Source organism: Urocitellus parryii, chromosome 6, assembly GCF_045843805.1.
Source record: "Urocitellus parryii isolate mUroPar1 chromosome 6, mUroPar1.hap1, whole genome shotgun sequence".
In the NCBI taxonomy this organism is placed as follows: domain Eukaryota; kingdom Metazoa; phylum Chordata; class Mammalia; order Rodentia; family Sciuridae; genus Urocitellus; species Urocitellus parryii.
Window position 1 is genome coordinate 158,122,149 of NC_135536.1, and position 15,562 is coordinate 158,137,710.

A 15,562-nucleotide genomic window follows, 5' to 3' on the forward strand; every position below is an offset into this window, starting at 1 on the left:
TAAATTTTATTTTGAGATAGGCTGTCCCTAAGTTGCCCAGGCTGGCCTCGAATTTGCCATCCTTTTGCCTCAGTTTCCTGAGTAGCTGAGATTACAGGCAGGTTCCACCATCTGTTTCCATCTTTAATCTGGGAATGTCTGGGAAACACTACTGTTCCCTTCACCCATGCAGGCAGTTAAGAAAGAAAATTTGGCACTGGTGTTTCCAATCTTCCCACTTCTGGGTGTTAGGGCAGAGATGCCCAATGATGAGAGGCTGCCGAGTACCTGGCCTGGTTGTGTGGGAGGCTGTTCTTGTCCCCAAAGTGCTCAACTTGCTACTCAACAGTGGATTTGGAGAATGGCTTGGTCATTGTTCTTTCCTACGTAATGCTCACTAAGCATGTGGTGAATTAGAGATGGCCACCAATCCACTGTCTCTCTGCACCAGGAGGCAGAGCCTGTTTCCCTAGAATGTGGGCTGCCCTGTGACTAGTCACCCAGCAAAAGTGGCAGAGTGACGCATGCCCACTCCAGGTCCATCCTTTATGAGGACTGGCAGCTTCCCCTTCTGCTCGGAACATTTTCTTTAGGAGTCATGAGCCACCTACCAAAAAAATCCAGCTACCTTTCTGGGGACCCCACATAGAAAGGAGAGGCCCTGAGACTTACATGGAAAAAGAGAGAGGCTGAGCCATTTCAACATCCCAGTTGAGTCTCCAGTGAACTCCAACCCCAGTAACTTTCTGACTCCAACTGCATGAGAGACCCCAGTGAGACCTTAGCAGAACTATCCACCTGTGCCCTATCATCCCACAGAACTGTGATAAACAGTAATTTAAAAAAAGTCATTCAAATTGGTGTGGTTTATTTTGCAGCAATAGATGACCAAAATTATGGAGATATCAGGAGTTTTAGTTGGAGGGGGGACAGACTAATCATCTTTTTTTTGGGGGGGGGAGGTCCCAAAGACCACTAATCTTCAGAAGAAATAAGATTAATCAAGAAATTCTGCTGGGACTTTCTACAAGGTTTAGCGATCGTCAGGAGCCATTGTCTTCTCCACTCGGGAAGGGATGACTTAACTGTCAGGCGGGGGCTACAGTAAATAAATCTGAAACAGGCATCTGTTGGTCAAGGTTTCAGAAGAGCAATGTGCATGTGCTGTCATTGTAGCACCACTTTTAGGGAGGACTCTCTGATCTCCAGTAAAGGATGCTTGGTACTATTGGAGTTAGCCATCCCAATATATACTGTGAAGGTTTCCCCCAAACTTAGATGCCTCTGTTCCTGGAGGAGCTGACCTCAAATGCTTTGGAAAGGTTTTAAGCCAAAGTGTTAGGAACAAACAAAACAAAACAACAAAAACACTCAAAAGCTCCGGACATCGGTCCATGTACCCTCTTGAAATAATGGGCTGGGGAGTAGTAGCTCAGTGGTAGAGTGCTTGCCTGACATGTGCAAGACCTCCTTTCTTCTTGTGAGAGCCCTCAGCCACTGGAGAGAAAGCTTTCACATCCACTTCAAAACATCTCACACATCAGAAAATACGGAGGCATTGTTGTTGTGTTGGTATTTAATGAACCCTGACAAAGATAACACAGATTTTAAGCACACTGGCTTCCCTTGTTTTCCCCATCAATTCTGCTTCAAAGCCTTGCATTAGTCAACATCGTGTTCTTTGAGGATCTGCAGAAAGGAAAGGCTCTATTGTTTCATCTCCGTGCAGCCTTTGTATGTGATGAGACCAATAATGCACAGTGGAGCTTTTTACTGGGGGGCTTGGTTGGCTGATGAAGGACAGAAGCATGTTCCCAGTGAAAAGACGGTGATTCTACAGAATTTTAGTGGAGTCAAGGACATGTGTAGTTGGAAAATCACCAATTCCTCCAACTCATGGGTTTCAATACCACAGAAATGAAAGTTTTCAAGTTAAAAAAAATGAAGTTCTGTTACGTCTTTGTCTGGAAGACATTCAGGATAGAATAATAAAGGGGGGGGGGTGGTTATCTGTAATGAAATGTATTCAAGGGCTCATTCTGAAAGTAGTATTGAAGTCAAATTTCTCCAAACCCTGATTCTGTTGCTAAAAAGCTATTTCATGAATCCAGAAGCATCCTGTCTAATAGGAAATTTTTGTGATGATGGAAATAGAACTGAACTAAATTTCAGCAGCTGAATTAATCTGTGTGGCTATTAAGAACTTGAAATGATGGGTGGGGATTAGATCAGTTGTATAGTGCTTGCCTAGCCCTGGAATCTATCCTCAGAACCATAAAAATCAAAACAAAACAAAACAAAACAAAAAATCAAACAAAACTTGAAGTGAACTGAGTGTGATTAAAGAATTGAATTTTTATTTAGCTTGAACTAATTTAGTATTAAATGTATGTAGTTAGTGTCTACTACATTGGATAGTGTGGCTCTAAAAAATAGCAAATATAAATAGATTGAGAAGACATTTTAAGATGAGGTATAAACTGTAGCCCAATAAGAAATTATGGTTGAATGACAGGTAGGTGTTGTTTATTTAGTCTCTTATTTATTAATTGAAAACAATATTTGTTAAGGGTGTCATCAGGTTTAAAGACCACGGATTTGGAGTAAGGCGAAGATTTGGTCACAGTGAAGTATGGTCATCAGGCCCAGTACCAGAGAGGCTGATTCTGTCTCCTATTAGCATTTCCAAAAACAATGAATCTTTTATATTCTGAAGGCATGCAAAGACACACTTGCTTCCAATTGACGCAAAGGCTTCAAAATACTCACCATCATCCATAATTCCAATGGTCACACCTTTCCCAGTGTATCCCAGCTCCCAGGCTTCTGCCACATTCAGATCAAGCCCTGGTGTACCATCTGCTTGCCCAGTGTTGATCTGTACCAGACCAAAGCAGAGAATCTTATTAGGCTGGTGTTGTAAAGCACACATGTAATTTGTTTGATGTTCTCTGCAGCCATGTGATAGTCTAGGGCCAGCATCAGGGCCACATCTCCCATAAAACAGTACTTTTGGGTGCCCCCTCCATCTCTTACAGCCTTCCCTCTCTATTTTTTCATATAAACAATTGATGTTTTCTGTTTTATGTAAATATGCAAATGATGTTTCATATCTGTCATCTCTTAAACTAGATGGCTGTCTTCAAACTCATTCTATGTAACATGTTTAGAGTTTTCATTGCAAGAAACCCTCCTTGAGACAGAATTAAATGCTTAGTATCATAGCTCTTTGTGTATACTTCACATTTTGAATACAGCACACACCGTCTTGGTTTATTCTTATTTAGATATAATTTTCCTCACAAAAAACAATATCTTTTGCACATCCTTTGAAAATTTAGTACCATCATACCAAGTCTTGCTCAAAAATATTTGTTGAGCTGAATTAGATAGGTGGGTCACCTTTAGTACAATGTTCTAATACAGATAAAGCCTTCACAAAATTTAAAAAGAAATGAGAGATGAAGAAAAATTCCACATTAATATGTTCACTGCTCTCTTTTCCTGAATCTTTGTCTTGTGCAAGATTTTCTCAAAGATGGTTTGTAAAAAGAAAAAGTACTGAAGTAAGAGTTTGTACTGGCAAAAGCCCACAGTGATTGATGCTGTTCTGGTATTATTGAGACATTGTGTGAGTTGCATTTGTGTTCTTCATACAAGTTACTGCTATTCTCCTTCCAGGCACAGGTTAAAACTATATGCTACACATCCTTTGAAGTTATAATGGCCATGTAACTGGTTTTGGCTAATGGCATGTGAGCTCGTGTGCTGTTTGCCACCTCCAGGCAGAAGCCATAAGAGATAATGCATAATTTGCCCCCTTTCCTTGCTGAGGTGCTTATAAAAGCAGTGAGGATGGAATTTAGATTGTGCTTGGTCATCCTGAGCCCCTGAAGGATTATGAAACATTAATTATGTAGCAAGAATGAGACACAATCTTTGATTTGAGATTTGTTTGTTACTGTGACAAACCTAACCTGTTCTAATATAATAAACTCATCCAATTCCAGATTGGACTTTCAATATTCCATGCTCTAAACCATAAGGCATATACATAGTCAAGCTCTGAAGCTCCAGGAGGGAAACTGTGATGCATTCCTGTGATGTAGCCATCTATAGGACTGTAATTTAATTTTCTCTCTTGTTTAACATATTTTAAATAAAACAAAGCTCCATTTATATTTATAAATTAGCCACTCTCTTTACAAAAGCATGCCCTACAGTTTGGGTTGGTTTAGAGTCTCTGATCTCCTTTTAAATATGACCCAATCAATCCATATGGATCATGGCAGACTGTTGGTGAGCCAGAAAATATTCACTTCATCCGACAGATTGAATTTCAATGCCTCAAGTTCTGCATCAATTAAACCTCATGGAATTGATTTGCTGCCATTGTTTAGGAAGCACTAAGAGATGCTGTTTTGCTACATTAGTCTCTGGGCTGTATTGTTCACCCCTTGTGAAGTCACCAGGTTCTTTACCTTTTGCCAGTGACTTTGTTGTGTCCTCTCATTACTTTACCTATTGAGATCCCTGGATTATTCTTCCCACACTTTAGATTTGACTGGTATATATTTTGGCAAGTCTTGATTCACATAAGGGTGTCCTTTTTTTTTGGCATCTGGAAGAATATGCTCAGCTGTTGGGAGTAGCTTTGACCTTAGAAGATCATTGCTACTTAGCAGTTCAGGAAGAAAGCAGATTAGGGGATGAGATGCCTAGCAGTGAGAGAAAATAATGCATTGCACCAGATGCTGGTAAGATCCCACTGGATAATGAGGAAATAGAAATATATCTTTTATGCAGAATTTCAACAAGAGAGACCCTTACCAGATACCACTGCTTTGTAAAAAGAGGATCATTCATGTTGATGTCAATATCGTTGATGTCTCTGTATCCTCGCTTTTTTCGGTCAAATCCTTCCTGTTGCAAGGCCATCTTTACCTGGAATGACAATGCTGATAAATTACCCAAACACCCTTTTCTGGAATTCATTCCCATGGATTCAATTTTCATTTGTAAATGACTTTAAAAAAAATCTTTCCTCAGCAAAAGGAAGTTCACCTCATGTAACTCTCACTTCACGATTATTTCCCAAGAGCATTTACTTGTGGTTGCACTGAACAAACAGGCCTTGGTGATGGTCTCAAAGTGGAGTATCTTAAGATTAGAATTAGATGGAGAAAAGTATTCTCAAGGAAGATAAAGAGGTAAGGGTCACTAAGTGAAATAAAAGAAAACAACAGAATATATCTCTTAAGGAAAGGAGATTGATGTGGATTCAGGGAGGCAGAGATTGGGAACTGCACCACTCACATTTCTGGAGGGCTTCCTAGCCTTTGCGTTTGTTGATGGTACTGTTTATCACACTTGGGAGTCAGTCAAAAGGAAAAAAAAAATCAAAACCTCAAAACTAAACAAAAGAAAACCTACCTGTTGGAGAGCCAGAACAGCAGAGTTCTAGAAGGTAAGTAAGAGACCTTTGAAAGTAAATTCATGCATGGTGCTGCTGTCCTTGTATTGACATTTCATTTTTGGACAGTCAGATAGAACCCCAAGGTCATGAATGGAAATTAAATTTAGGAGCTGAGTTGGTTCAAGCAGGCTCCTGGCCATGGTGAAGCTTTGTCCGAATCAGGAAACTCTCATTTAGGCATTCACTACTTTATCATTCAATAGTTGTGGCCAGTGTGACCATCTATGACACAAGGAGTAGGCACCAGTATGAAAGTGTGTGCTGGATATTTATTATTATTTTTATTATAATTTGTGGTACACATTCATTTTCCTAGCTATCCCCAGAGTAATTGAGGGGACTTCCTCAAATCCATTAGTATTGGTGGGAGTAAAATTCTAGGCATCTGACTACTCTAAAGACACTGAGAACTCCCTAAGTCTCACAAGTCATTCATGGCTTTCTCTCTCTCTCTCTCTCTCTCTCTCTCTCTCTCTCTCTCTCTCTCTGAATTTTCAGAAAGTGATGCAAGGGCAAGGAGCCCTGGGAGTCCACTTATTCCAGAGGTTCACTCACCAGACTTTACCTGTAAAAGGATCCTGATTATAGTTTTCGCAGCCCCACCCCAAAACTCTTCCAAGACTGATTCTTCAGCTGCCCATTGATTGTGAGTCCCTGATATCTTCTACATGCAGTCAATAACCCTAACTGATATGGGATGAGAGTGAGGCCGCAGGGGCCAAGTCAAGAGTGATGGTTAGAAGAGAAGAATAAAGAGATCCCTTGTGGCTGGGGGTATTGTGGAATGAAATTGATCAAATTATGTTACATGCCTATAAAAATATGGCGTCATGAAGCCCACTATTCTGTATGATTTAATGTGCACCAATAAAAATATTAAAAACAAAAACTCTTCCCTCCAGTATTGCCCTGGACTGTAGAAGAACTTGGGGAAGATGAGTTCCTCACTCTTTCGATTTGCACACCTACCCATGAAGTCCTGGGTACATTTTTTTTTTCCTAGAAAAATTCTGTCAGAAATTCTCTACATGTAAGAAAAGAGTGTTACGTGTGACATTGGCTCTGTAAGTTCTTGGATTATTTCCAAAAGAGACATTCACAGTGGCATGGCTTTAAAAAAATTCCCTCCAAAGAAATAGTGAAATAATTTTAAAAATGTTTGGGTGGGTAGTTTTATAATGTGTAGAGCAGATAAAGTCATGTCCATCAAATGAAGACCAATTCTGATTCAAATATGCATATATGTATATGTACTTATAAATATATAAAAATCATGTATATAAGTTACACATATGAACTGGGCGTGGTGGCCTGTAATCTCAGATGCTCGGGAGGCTGAGGCAGGAGGATAATGAGTTCAAAGCCAGCTTCAGCAAAAGTGAGGTGCTAAGCAACTCAATGAGACCTTTTCTCTTAAATAAAATACAAAATAGGGGCTGGGGATGTAGTTGAGTTCCCCTGAGTTCAATCCCTGGTACCAAAAAAAAAAAAAAAAAGAAAAATTACATACATACATATACTACCATCAACATCACCACCATTAAGAAGCAGTGAAATATGATATATCAAGAACTATGTAATGTTTTGAACAACCAACAATAAAAAAAATAAAAAAGAAGTAATTATTTGTTCTTTTTATCTCCCCAAATGATAATATCCTTCATGTACTGTTCTAAGTATTATCTTATAAAACTTTCCAAATTGAAAAAAAAAAAGAAGCAGATGCCAAGATGGAATGAAATGTAGAAGAATTTAATTAGGAGAGAAAAGATAAGAAACTTTGTTGTAAGTATGACCCCAAGAAAAGGAAAGAGTGAACAGTTGTTTAACTATATCCTTGACTATAGTTAAGGAAACTTTGCCACCTAAGGAAACTTTGACAAGACTGCAGAAGATTCTAATTTGACTGTTAGAGGAATGCTGGGTCTCTGAGGGATGGGCCTGCCTTAGTATCCTTTCCTGGCTCAGTAACTGGCCAGGAGCAGCTATGGGAAGTGATAGATTTCAGAGTGCAGCAGTTGGAGTCCTTGGTCAGTTCTTCTCCCTGAAGCCAGAGGTCTGCAGAGCATATTCTCATAGCTGCCACAGAATACGTATGTGTGTGCATGTGCATATACATTAATGTAGGACATTTGAAATGCCTAAATAAATGCATAGATTTCAATCTGGAAAGATAATTACAGCATGCATCTCCTGAAACCTTCTTTTACTGTGGAAGCAAGTATTTAAACAAGAGTGTTCCTTTAGTTTGGGAAGGAAGGAGCCTGAATTCAGTCATGGCATCTTCCTTTGTGGGTTCCACAGTGAGGGCTTTGTTGGCTCTACTCATTAAAGGGAGACTGGCTAGCTTCCATTGAGGTATTCTCCTTATATTGGATTCATTGCCATGAGTCATTTCCCTGAGATAGCACCTTTCCTTGCCAGGATTTTCAGGAAACAAGAGCATCAGTGTAGAAATTTGAAAAATCTCATCTATATGTTGTTTCCCAGATGCCCAAGAACAGAAAGACTTGCACCAGATTTCATCTTTTTAAATATCAGTGCAGGAATGTTCTATTACAATCATTCCAAACTCAATTAGACCAAGTGTCCTCTAATGAAAAGATTACTTTAGTTCATTTTCATAAAATTAATTTTTTAATTTCATAAATGAGATTTTAATGGAAATCAGTCATGCTTTGGAATGCTGCAGTCTCTGGATACCACCTTGCAGCTCAGGAACTTAGAAATTATGACACTGGAAAAGGTTTTCTAAGTCTATTAATTTATCTTTCTGTCCTCAGTGAAGATCATGGTTATATTTCAAAAGAGATGAACACCTTTATAAATATATATTTTTCATATTTTGCATACAAATAACTGGAGAACACTTTTTATGATACCATGCAACCCTATTATTTTTATTTTTCTGGGTTCTAATTTTTTTAATTTCTTTTTTTTAAGATAGAGAGAGGAGAGAGAGAGAGAGAGAGAGAGAGAGAGAGAGAGAGAGAGAGAGAGAATTTTTTTAAATATTTATTTTTTAGTTTTCAGCGGACACAACATATTTATATGTGGTGCTGAGGATCAAACCGGGCCAAACGCATGCCAGGCGAGCGCGCTACCACTTGAGCCACATCCCCAGCCCTCTGGGTTCTAATTTAATCCTAATTCACATTAATACGTAATCATAATCATACTATAGATAAAACTGTGTATTCTTTATTTACTGTGTATCTTACCGCATGAATTTTAATGTTCTACTATATAGTCATCATATTTTGATTTCTATACACCCAAAGAGACTTATACTATAATTTGTCCAACTATTTCTTTCTTATGGTCAGTTGGATTGTTTCCTATTACGATTGAAATTATTATGAACAGAGATGTGGTTATAAACTATTTTTAAAGACATATGGGGAAGATTTCAGTGTTACAATTCTGTGTCTGGTGAAGCTCTTATACCATCAGAGAAGTGCCCAGAAGTATTTTTTAGTGTCTAAACCATGTTCCTAGCATGATAACTAAAATTCCCCTGACTTATTTTCTCTTCTTTCTCAATTTTAACCTTTCATGTCTGATGTCTGTTACTGCCATTTAGATGTGATTCCAATGATGCACACACAGCTTAATTAGAGCTTCTTCCCTTTCTGAAAAAATAACGTACCTTTCACTGCAGTATTTAGTCTCAGAATACTTCTGCAAACTGCATCATTAACATAAATATGAGTACAAATAAAAAAATAATGAAAAATATGGAAGAGCAGGAGTGCTTATTACCCGGTATTATTTTTGTTGGAAATGAACAGATGGATAGTACACAATTCTGGTTCAACTTTGAAATCTTAGTTTGGTTTATGTGACCAATGTAACTCAAGCCATCCTATCTGCCTGGGCCCCTTCCAGTGCTCCATATCTGGAATTTCTTAGTCAACAGATGTTTTGTGTGTGTCGGCAATATGCTAGTTATGGACCACACCAAGACAGAGCAGAAAATATCCCCCACATTTGCAGACTGTTTTATAGTTAGCAAGGCACTTTCATTACCATTATCTTCCCAACAGACCTGTGGGGTGAGTATTATTACACTTGAGGGAATGGAGACTCAGAAACTATTGTCCAACAGTTCAAAAACATGGCAGAATCCCTGAGGTTGACGGATTCTAGATGTTACCAACTTTCTACTAAGCCGCATTGCTTTTCCCTAAGGGCACGCAACAGTCAACCTTCCAGTATCTGGGACAGCTTAAAGGAGGGTACGACTTTCCCAGGACCTGGGCCATGATCACTTTCCTGCTGGGCTGATAATTAAACAGCTGTTAATTAGCATTGAGTGTTCTGGGTAAGGAGGGGCTAGGAGAAGGGGGACCAAGGGTGACACCTGTCTCCAAAGGGGCTGATGAAACATTTTGCTTGAAGTAAGTGTAAGAAAAGAAATAAAAAACACAAAACTACTTATTAATGTTGCCCAAAATATTAAAATTTATTAATCCATGATGCTGTGAACTGAGATCATAAAATGGCTGCACTTTGGTTCATAGCCACCAGAATAGAGCTGAGGAGCCATATAGGGAGTCAGGTCCATGCACATGAACAATAGAATATTTTTTTTTTTAACTGGACCACACCATAGGAGCCATGGTATCCTGGACCCTCGTTTGCTCTTGGCGCACATGTGAGTAATGATATGCTCAGTAGCAGTAACTACTGAATGTTTGGACACATAAATTGATCATTGCCTTTTATGGTCATGGGTTTTGCTTTTTTACACTCTGGCCACCTTCTCCCTCCTTCACATCCCAATCCAGTTTCTTTGGGACCCTGTTGTCTGCAGTATTGCAGTTCTTTAAAAGAGACCAAAATAGATGCTTTCTGCTTTAGTCTGAACTTCAGTTTTGTTTCTGATGTGTTCACAGTAGCATTAATTGTCTCTAACTATTACTTTCTGTACCAGTAAGAATTCATTGATTGACCATTGTTTTGGGTTGACACTAGGTTCCTAAAAGATATATTGAGGTCCTAACCTCCAATACCTGTAGAAATAACAATTATGATGGCTGCACTTTGGCCAAGAGGAAACAAAATTTCTCTGTGAACCTTAGAGATCACAATTGGCAAGCTGCTGTTTGTTGCACAGATAAAAATCCCTCGCTCTTTAACTTCCAGATAAATAATGCTCTCTGGAAAGAATGTGCTTACCATAGATTCCCAACAGCTTCCAACCACAGAACTGCTGACTTACTGACTATTCCAAAAGACTTGTTTCCTGGTAACCCATCATTTTAGCCCTCAGCCACTTACCTTGTATAGCTTAATGTATGAATAGACCCACAGTGCAAATCTAAATTTATTCTGAATAACTCATGTAACTGATAGGGCCAATTGGAAATTGTTCAACACAAGTTACTTCATCTTGCCCCATTGTTTCCCTTCATCCTCTTCAAAAACCCAGTCTTTTTTCCAGAACGTGTGTCTCCCAATTTGCAAATCTGTGCTATACCTGAATGAAAACTGTCACCACTTTTCTTTTAATCTTGTTTAAAATTTCCTTGTTTCTGTACCCAAGAATGACCCTATTTGGGAAGAGGTTCATTGTTGATATAATTAGTGAAGATAAGGTCATATTAGCATTGGTCCTCAATCCAACATGGTGGACACTGATATAATAGGAGAGTAGAGAGATACCAGGAGCATGTGTCCAAGGGAAGTCATGAGAAGGCAGAGATTGGAGTTATGCTATTATAAGCCAAGGAACATCTGGGGCTACTGGAAAATGGGGGAAGCAATGAAAAAATCCACTCCTTGAAACTTCAGATGGCATGGTCCCACCAACACCTTATTTCAGACTTCTGGCCTCCAGAACATTGAGAGAATGGATTTCTGTTATGCTAAGCCCCCCAGTTTGTGGTAATTTGTTACATCGGGCTAGGAAACGAATATAATCATGAAGAGAATTAAACTATATTATACTTCCTTCTCATTTGTAAATTTTATTTTGTATTTAAGTGCTCTTATAGTTTCTTATAGTTTTATTTGGACAAAGATTTCTTTAACCATATGTAACTTTTGCAAACAAAGGAAAAAATAAAAATGTGAGCCAAATAAATTAGTTGCCATGTCCACAAACCTCCTTCACAGTCAGAGTCTAAGTCAAATCATCCCTAACTGTGCCTTCCTAAACAAGATTGTTCTTTGGGCTAACAAGTGCATTTGTAATCCAGCTCATCTTGATGATTTTCTCCAGGATTTTTTTTTTCAAGTGGTCATCTCCCATTCTGTATTTGCTGCAGGAGCCCAAACAATGACCATTCTATCACTCTTGCCATTTGCTGAGAGCAGTGGCAAGATGCATGCATAAGACATACATTGTGGAATTGATAATGGATGGTGGGTTTTGTTTTAATGGTAAAACAAAGCAAGTTAAAAACAAAGCAAAGTTTTAAAAAAATACTGTCAAAGTATGACTAAGATATCTGTGAAGTTTACTGAAATTTTAGTTTTTCCTTAGCATTGAAGGAATACTATTTGATGATTAACACTCTGGGAAACTATTGCATGTTGAAATAACAAAACCACTGAATAGCTTTCTAATTTTTTTCTCATTCCTTTAAACAGCTGCATATTATTCATTACATAAGCAAATTCAATTATCTTGTCACCCATTGAAGGACATGCTGGTTGATTGCATATTTTCTTGCTAGTTTGCAGCTTTGCATAGGGTTGCAGTGAACATTTTTTCACACACATATGCACACACTGTGGTGACATTTTTCAAGCATGTCAGAATAAGTCTTAAGCGGTAGGATTACTGGGTCAATGAATACGTGATTTTAAATTTTTATAAGGCGATTGTTGCCAAGTGCCCTTCAGAAATTTTGTACCAAATTACATGCTCACCAACAAAGTGTGAGAGTATGAGGAACTTGAGAAATATTTGGACCTAAGACCTGCTAATGTGGCGGTTGGGATCCAGTAGCCTGGGAACTGCTAAGGAACTTGTTCTTTTAAGAGCTTCTGGGAGATGGTGTTTTCCATTTTGGGTTGAGGCAAGCTCCTCTGGTTCTGTGACATTCAGCTGTGCCTTTGTCTGTGAAGCAGAGGTCCCCAGCTTGGGTGCACAGCACAATCCCCTGGGAAGTTGATAAAATCCTGATGCTCAGGCCAAATCCCCATGAGGATTGCTGGAGGGAGGGAGGCTTTGGCCTCAGTTGTTACTTTCCAGGTGGTTCCAACGGGCAGCCAGGGCTGCAGACCAGTGTGCTGGGGCTCCTATCCTCTCTCTGAACACAATGAACACAATACAGATAGAGAACTGAAATCAAATCAAGCCATAGAGGAGTGCAAGGGACAGAGAGCATCTTCATCAAAAGACTGCTCTCAGATCCATAAGCAAATATATTCTTTTCGCTCAAGAAAGCAGTCTCCCTGTCCTCACCCCACAAGTGGTGGTAGTGGTGATGCAGAACTGGGGATGGGGATGGGATGAGTTTCAGGAACATTGCAAAATTCTCCCTAAACATGGATATTTTTTTTAAGTGAAAAATCTCTTAATTTGTACTGCAGTTACTTAGCCCTTATTATGGTCTGAGGATTTCCCCGCTCCCCAATAGATTAAATAGATTAAGACAAAAGAAAAACAGGAATGCTGGAAAGCATGTTACCTGACACTGTAGCTAGAACGCCCTGGGGTGGGCTTGAGCACCTCCTAAGGGTTATTCGAATATGGGATGAAGGATGAAGGCTGATGTTAGAAGGCTCCTCTGCCTCATCCTTGCCCTTGTTGCCTCTCTGTCTCCTTGGGGACAGAGAATAGGTTAGCATTTCATTGCTGTGATCAAAATATCTGACAAGAACAACTTAGAGGAGGAAAAGTTAATGTTGGCTCTTGGTTTCAGAGGTTCACTCCATGGTCAGCTGACTCCACCACTCTGAGCTCAAAGTGTGGCACAGCATCATGGCTGAAGGGCCTGGTGGATGGAAGCTGCTCATGATGGTCTTCCAGAAGGGGAGAGAGAAAGGGGAAGGGTCCACAGAGGAAATGCATCCTTCCAGGCCATGTTCCCAGTGACCCATCTCCTCCAGCCACACCCCACCTCCCTACCGTTACCATCCATTCAAAGTAGGATGGACAGATTGATTAAGTTATAGCTCTCACAATCTCATAATTTCATTTCTGAATATTCCTGCATTGACACAGGAGCTTTTGGGGACACCTCATCTCCAAACCATAACAGAGAGGATCTGAATAATTTCTGGTGTGTGCTCATAGAGGTAGGAGTAGACAGCGGAGGGTCTGCTTTTCTTCTCAGGAGGTGCCATAGGCGTGTGTGTGTGTGTGTGTGTGTGTGTGTGTGTATGAGGTGGGGAGACTTTTGTTTCAAACCCTGAGAAATTGGGAGAACTGAATGAAGAGTCTTGAGTATCATTCATCTCATGGAAAGGAGAACATAACTTCTGGGTACAATCTGGACTTTAACATAATATAAAGTGCTGTGGAAAAGCAGGCAACTTAGCTTCGTGGGTGAGAACATGGTCCTGGATGGGCAGACATGGGTCACAGGCCCTGCAGTACCTGCCTCTTCTCCTGTGAGAACTTGAAAAAGCCAGTGAACCCCCTTTAAGCCTCAGAGTATTCACCTGTAAAATGAGGATGAACCTTAATAAGAACTACAGTATGTCCTGTTTGCTGAGCAGGACTCTAAGTACTTTGTGTACATCATCTCTGTCATTGTTCACCACCTCCTGAGAGGTTAGGATTGAAGCCATTAAACGGGTGGGTAAGAGTCACACAGCTTGTTAAGAGAAGAGTCATGCTTCATACTTGTTATAGTCTGGATTATGTTTGGGGTTCACAAGAAAAATCAAGAGGAAAGTACACAGAATTTCCTGACCCCCTCCCTCCCCACCCCAGCTTTTTTCACTATTTGTATTCCCCTCCAGAGGGAATTTTTGTCCGCCATAGTGGAGGAAGCTATGCGGGGGCATCATTATCACTCCAAAGTGCCCGGTTTGCACTGGGGTTCAGGTCTTGGGTCTTCACCTCTTTCTGAATTGCCTTTCCAAGGCCGTGTGTAATTTCCTTGTTTGAACCGATGAACTGAACATGATTTATCAAAACAAGGAATCCCCTAAAGTCACAATGGGGATGATGGGGGAAGGAGGCTACTCTTAGGCTCAGACATTCTAGTTCATCGCCTTTGCCAGTAACTGCTGGCCTTGGATGTCAGGATCCAAATAGAGACTTCAGAGAAAGGGGTCGGGAGAGGGAAGATCTGATCTGGAGAGGTCAAACACAGGAAAGGGGGGAGCAGGTGGCCAGCAGTCAGGGAGTCTGGCTGCTTAATTTCCTTCTTGAGCAGGCAGGTATGACTCTTTTAAAACCCCAATTACGGGCAAATCACCCGGCTTAACTTTTCAAAGAACACCGAGTTAAGCCACAATTATGGCTGAATACACAGTATTGATTGCTCTCATTTAGAGAGGTTTGCCCATCTTGCAAGGATGACAACGATCAATTGAGGAGAGAGGATATGGCTGTGTGCCTCAGACCACGGTTCCAGTCGCTGCATCTCAGTGACAAGATATTAACAAATTGCTATCTATCATCTAAAGCTCTGTATACAAGGTGTACCATGAGATAAATCAATGCAGTGAGGGAAGGAGCCAAAGATGCTTCCCGTGGAGCAAAGTGAAAAGGGAACCATTGGAAATGCCACTAGCGGGTAAAACCCCCAGCTCCCACGTTTGCTGGAACTTGTGGTTGGAATTGTGCTTTAGCTTTAACTTGAACCCTCTCTTGCTCCTGTTGACAGGCAGTGGAGGAAGGTTAGGAGTCGGATTAGGCAATTAAAAAGTATTAAAAAATAGTAGGTGCTATGCCAGATGTTGAGGAAGGGCTGGCTAGACCAGGGTGTGCTGCAGAGGACAATTTTCCAGAGAAGCCAGAAGCACTTATGTGTCGTCCTTGGCCGAAATGACATGGTTTTCTTCATGAAAGTCTCCTGAGAGGTTAATAAAGAAAGGAAGCAAAGCAAAGCTAAGTCACTATAATGTTAGTAGCTTCAGCTACACACACAGTGTAGCATTCAAGGGAGCCTGCTGAGCCAGGCGGACGGTTCTGTTTCC

At 40.2% G+C, this 15,562-nt stretch overlaps 1 protein-coding gene across 2 annotated transcripts in view; it reads right to left on the reverse strand.

The window, feature by feature from the left end:
- Pcsk2 (proprotein convertase subtilisin/kexin type 2) overlaps nucleotides 1-15,562 on the reverse strand; it is a 270,092-nt gene that overhangs the window by 117,232 nt on the left and 137,298 nt on the right. For both annotated transcript variants that reach the window (XM_077800021.1, XM_077800020.1), the window contains 2 exons: nucleotides 4,810-4,923; nucleotides 2,749-2,857 (listed from right to left, as the gene is read on the reverse strand). In XM_077800021.1, coding sequence (XP_077656147.1) covers nucleotides 2,749-2,857; nucleotides 4,810-4,923 — 223 coding nt within the window. The remainder of the gene's footprint in view (nucleotides 1-2,748; nucleotides 2,858-4,809; nucleotides 4,924-15,562) is intronic.